We start from the raw sequence: 6,195 nt of genomic DNA, 5'->3' as shown, positions 1-6,195 counted from the left end.
ATATTTTTCATGAATTAATTGATTTTTTATTTGTTTTTAATTATTTAAAAATATTTTTAAATGTCCAAAAATTATGAAATTTTTTCTTCAAGGTCCTTTGACCTTGTTTGACCTATGATAAATCTCATGGCCATTTCTTTGGTGTTTTAATGAGATTTTAGGAATTGGACAAACCATATTTGATTTGAATGCACTATTTTATTATTTTTTAATTGAATAAATGCCAATTATTTTTGTTGGCCTCTTGTATTGGCTTGTTTGAGTTTGCTTGTTGTTGTTGGGCCTTGGTCAAGGTTACTTTGACTTTGTCAAACTAATATCATTGGATTTAGGGGATTGATGGAATGTACATTCCATCTCCCAAAATGAATGAATGATATTAATTTGGTAAAAGTCCTCCTTTGAACAATTTATGATTTCATTCTTTCCCCTCCCACTTCATCTCATTCCTCTTCTTCATACATTCATTCCATTTTACCTATGACATCTCAAAGTCCTAATGCTAGTTGATTGAAAAATTAACATGAGTATGGATGAGATTAGGCCACACCTTTTGCATGTTTTTGTGTGTGGTATGTTTCATGAGCATAGTTCATTATACTATGTCTCTAACATGCATTAACACCAAAATCCTATTGCCCGACCTCAAATAGTTGTGACTTATACATAAGTCCAATTACAATTGCTTAACATAGCGCTAAATTTGTGACATAAAAGGCATAAGCATTCTAGTTAGTAAGAATGTAAGCCATCTTTCATGGTATTGTGTGGAAACTTGGCCTTCTTTCCTTCCTTTGGAAGATGTTTTGGTTCAAGGATCCATGCTTGTGATAAGTGGGTTGAGTGTTCTCCAAAGAATTTCTTGAAATGAAAAGAAAAAAAACAAAACAATACTAACTCTTAACCTACTAACTACTAATTTTTAATTTCAAGCTTTTACTTTAATGAAATTTACTTTTAGCATTCTATTTCATTTGCCATTGTTCATATCTTTCTAATTGTTTATGTTAATGTAATTTTCACTTTGTCCATTTGGACCATATTGTGTGATATATTTTATTTGTGTATACTTTGCTTGTTTGGGTGGTCTTTGACCATTAATGCACATAATAATAACAAAAACCCTAAAAAACTTTTGAGTAGACTGTTGGCTTGATCTTGGACAAATGGACTTAGAATCTAGGCAACCTTCCTATGCTAAATTACTTGGCCAATGCCAACTTGTTGAAAGAACCAAGTGCTTGCAATTTGAACTTCATCTGACACATCTTTGGAGATCTCTCTAAGTTCATCTGCAACATGATCATTGTGAAGCTGTTATTTTGAACCTGTGACTTGTGGAATTCATCTGCTACATGGGCTATTTTTGAAGAAGATCATGGAATGAATAAGCATGGATGAGGCCATATTTATTTGATGCCTTGCTCTTCAAGATAATATAATTGTGCATTTGTGTATTGCTTGATTTTAAAAGTCCAAAGAGAATTCTGGGTTTCTATTGACATTCTTGTCTATTGGATTGCTACCCATTTGGTCAGATCCTTTCAACTCTAAACTTTTAATTTTTGTACATAGGATGGTATCTTCATCTTTTCCCCATTTCTTTAATTTCAAAATCTCTCCCTCCATTTTTTAAAACTTTCTTTGTGCGAACTACTTTAGTTCTAAACTTTGACCACTTTTGCAAGGAAAAGGATAGAAACTTTGGCCTTATGCCATTGCATTTTCAAACTTCTTTTCTTAAATCAAACTTGTGAATAAACTTAACTATACTTGACTTAAACTTTCAAAAAATACAAAAAGAACTAACTCATTGAAACCATTTTTAGGCCTTTGTGCCTTTCAAACTTAAATTTTGTTAAAATCAATGCACCCATTTTGAAATTTGTATTACGAACTACGAGGTTTTGATCCCTCATTTTTATGTTGGTATGTAGGAACAAGACCGAAGGTCTTGACAAACACAAAAATATAATTAATGAATTCTTTTCTCATCCCCCAATTCTATTTGTTTGTAAACATCACTTTGTATAAAATACATATGCACACAAAAAGGGCTCCCAAGGAGTACCTAGGACACTTTGGATGCTAACACATTCCCTCTGTGTAACCAACCCCCTTACCTATGATCTCTGACTTTTATTAGTTTTTATTTGAAACCTTCTTACTTTTTGGGTTTTGTTCGTACTTTTTCCCTTTTCCCTTGGAAACAATAAAAGCGCGGTGGCGACTCTTGTTATTTGATCTCTAGCTTGTCAATAGTTTGATGATCATGAATTTCCCGCTACAAGTATAGAAGCAGAAAGATCATTGCAGTAGGAATGTTGAACATCTTTCAAAACTTCTAATAGCTGGCGCATAAGCGAATTTGGAACACACTGTTTAGAAACTGGTGACGTTGCATGTCATATAGTCAAAATCATAACTGATTGTTAAAGCTACACAATAACAAACCATTAGGGTACCAAAATTATTCTCACATTAATACAACATTGTTATCATTTAAACTCAAGGTATAGATGTAGAATCAAATATTGTTCTAACAATCTCCCCCTTTTTATGATGACAAAACATGTATTTCGATGAATAATTTTGTATAAGGTAATCACAGAAGAAAATATCTTTCAGAAGCACAAAGCTCCCCATGAGATGTATAATCCTACAAAGATAAAATCATAATGAAAGAACACTTTTCTGATTAACCTTTTTTAAGTACCAAAGTAAAATTTTAGCCAGAATCTGGTTTATCTTTAGAAGTTGATTGATGTTGTCAAGATCACTGGTTTATTAACATCAGTATTCTGATAAGCTTTACTTCATAAGATTTGTTGAGTTCTTTTGAAGATGCTTTAGAGTTGTTTATCTTCTTAAAAGAACTGGTTATCTTCTTAAAAGAACCTTGACTTTCAAGTCTGCTTACTATAGAGGAAACTCTTCCTTATAGCTGGATGCCAATGCCACAGTTTTCAGAAAGAACTTTCAGAAGTAATTTGATGCCAAGTACTCAATGTTCTAGGTTCAGATCATGAATATTATTTCCTTGAATCTAATTTTCAATCATCAACGTGAAGGTTGTACATACTCAAATAAAATATCATTTCATCAGATGTTTGATCTTTGAAACTTATATTCTAATCTTTGAAACTTCATAACAACTTCTGATGTTTGACTATAACCATTCTGATTCTTGAAATATAATCCTACAAAACATCTAACAAACTCTTTTTTGAAGTAGTTGTTAACATAAAATATTATTCCATGTGTTGGGTTTTTACTTAAGGAATTTAGGTATATCAAAATACGAATCTTCCTCTTAGATATGTTTCTCCCCCTTTGTCATCAATAAAAAAGACATTGACAAAATAATATAAGAAAATAATGAGAAAGAAATAAAATGATTTTCATTGATAATGCCAAAAGGCAGAAAAGATACAACTAGCAGTAAAAAAAGTAAAGGGTAGGGGTTCTGAGGAGGAGGCGGAGGAAGTATGGATAGAATCAATTGAAACTTCAAGTCCTGTTTGTCCATACGCTCTTTGACCAACACATTATCAGCCTTGATTTCCTCAATGGTTTTCATAAGTCTAACAGGAATATTTCCAGATGAAGTTCCAACAGAAGGTTGAGAAATAGAAACTTCAACTTGTTGAGTTTCAGAAACAACAATTTGAGTAGCAACTTCTTCCATTATGCAATCCTGATGTCCAGAAACAACTATAGGATTCTGAACAACCACAACTTCCTGAACAACTACTTCTTCCATAATTTCTGGAGTTACTTCTTTTACATCTGGAACAGGAAGACATAACTGGAAGTTCTGTAACTTCCAGATTTCCCTTTAAGGGAATAAACCAAGAACAGAAGTTTCTTTCAGAAAGTTTATACTCGAAATTCTCCATCCTAGAGATCTTGGAATTTTTCCATCTTCTGTAAGCTTCCCAAGCAGAATCACTCTCAGTCGGATTTGCTGAAGAACGACTGATTATTATTGCTTCATGCAGACGACTTCTGGATTCTAATTCAAATTCCTCAGAATCTTACCAATGTTGGGAGAGGGTTTTTGTGGTTTGAGGTAGCTAACAGTGAGGTCAATTTTTGGTTCATCAAAGTCAGGACTAAAAACTGATGGAATAGTGATGAGAGGTGATTCAGGGTCGGAGAGGACTGGTTCAGGTTCGTAATTGAACATACCTTCAAGAGTGCCTTCAGACAAATAGCCGTCAGAAACTCTTGATGGGGATGTTCCGAGAGTTGTGAAATTTGGATTTGTTAGTTGGGGAGCAGAAACACATGGTGGTGGAATGGGTGAAATTTGTAACTGCGAAAGAGATGTTTGTGATGGTATTTGTTGTTGTTGTTGTGACAAAGGTTCAGAAACTTGAGGAGTTTCTATAATAGGTTTTATAGTGGGTGATTTAGGAGGTGGTGGAAGTAAAATAGGTTTAGAAATAATGGGAGTACATGCTTCAGAGGTTTTGGAAATGACTGGAATGGGTTGAGAAGTATGAGGAGGTTGGATTGGTAAGATCCTTTTCATAATTTACAGAATCAGAAGTAATCAGAGTTCTAGGTTGAGGAAGCTTATCAGACGCAGTGTCTGAAGTTTTTGAAGAGTGCTGAACAACTCCAGAAGTATCCTTCAGAAGCGTGGATTTCTAGAGCTCACTGAGAGACACCTCATCTTCATCCAGAAGGAAATCAACTTTCTTCTTCTTCTTCTTCTTCTGAGGCCTTGAAGATCCTTCTCCTATGGATTCCTTCTTCCTCTTTCCATGAACATATGGATAGGTTTCAGGTATATTGAAGGGATCCACCATTGAGTCAATTCCATCCTTATGACAACTTTCCAGATAGTAAAGTAGAACCTCTGGAGGATCAATCTGAGTGAAGATATGAAAGTTTTCTACGAGAGTTTTCATTCCATAGATATCATCCTTAGAAGGAATGAAATATGGCCTTACAACTCTAGAAATGAGACCCATTCTCTTGAGATTCTTCCCCCAGAATACCATTCCAGCATCCTTCATAAGTTCATTGGTCAAGCCACTAACCAGAAGATCATCTACCAGACCATTTTCTACAAGAATGTCAGAAATCAACCTTCTATTAGGGATGAACTTGCTTTTGTTCTTCTTAGAAGATCCACTAGTTCTGGATTCTCTGACGGAATCCCTCATGAACTTGAACAAGATGGAGGGAAGTCCCATCTTGAGACCCTTATCCAGAAAGAACAACATGAATTTATGACGTGTGTTGACATAGTCAGAACTGTTGGTGCTAGGCCTGTGATGAATGCAACCAATAATTATTTTGAACCAAACTCTCATGTTGTTTGTCAAGTCCTTAGCACTTGGATCTTTATCGTCCTCAAAGTCGGTTCCAACTTTAAAGATGACATGAGAGATAACAACTTCTCTTTTATCATTAATCTTGGCACTGTGAATTCTTTTGCCATTTCCATCGTGAGAGATTAAATCAGCAATGTATTTCTCAGTTATGACAATCTTCCTGTTCATGACGTATGAAGTTATTGTTTCCTTTTCAGCAATGGCATGCACCCAAAACCGCTTCACCAAAACTAGATACATAGGTCCAGTTAGTTTCTCAAAGAAGGTTTTCCAACCTTGAAGTTCAAGGGTTTCAGAGAAATTGAAACCGTTGTATTTCAAGTTCTTGAAGTCTACATTAGTTTCGCAAAGCACCATTAACTCGTTAACAGGAGTGTGTAAAGTTAATTCTGGTATTCCTTTCATGATGGGATTATTTTCATCAACCATTGATCGAATGGGAGAGAGTTATTGTTGAATCGGTTATTGTTGAGCAACCATTGATGAAGATGATGGAGATGAAGAACAGTTGCAGAGAGGGTTGTTTTAGGTTTGAAAGAAGAAAGTGTGGGAGTATTGTGCGCATAGTGTGAAAAGTGTGAGTGAAGTGGGTTTATATAATATTTTTTGCAATGATTACAAGATGGAAATACGTAGTCATAGTGGGAAGCATAAGAGTTTAACCTAATTCCAATAATTACGAAACCCAATGTGTCACACTTTTATCATGCATGCTCAGAAAGTGGGACAAGTGTCACCACTTAGAACTACATGAAGTCAAACGATATGACAACCACTTAATGCAACGACTATTTAGAATCAGAAAGACAAATCGATAAGATTGCTTCTGATCATAATCTTTCTGATT

The 6,195-nt window shown here is 34.7% G+C and overlaps 1 protein-coding gene across 1 annotated transcript; it reads right to left on the bottom strand.

The window, feature by feature from the left end:
- Nucleotides 1-4,655: 4,655 nt before the first annotated feature.
- LOC127104091 (uncharacterized) lies at nucleotides 4,656-5,777 on the bottom strand. Its single transcript, XM_051041304.1, has one exon. The coding sequence runs from the start codon at nucleotides 5,775-5,777 to the stop codon at nucleotides 4,656-4,658; it is 1,122 nt and encodes a 373-aa protein (XP_050897261.1).
- Between the last annotated feature and the right edge of the window lie 418 nt (nucleotides 5,778-6,195).

The sequence above is a fragment of the Lathyrus oleraceus genome, chromosome 7 (genome assembly GCF_024323335.1).
Source record: "Lathyrus oleraceus cultivar Zhongwan6 chromosome 7, CAAS_Psat_ZW6_1.0, whole genome shotgun sequence".
In the NCBI taxonomy this organism is placed as follows: domain Eukaryota; kingdom Viridiplantae; phylum Streptophyta; class Magnoliopsida; order Fabales; family Fabaceae; genus Lathyrus; species Lathyrus oleraceus.
The sequence above is the reverse complement of the archived record's forward strand: the minus strand, read 5'-3'. Positions and strand labels throughout refer to the sequence as shown.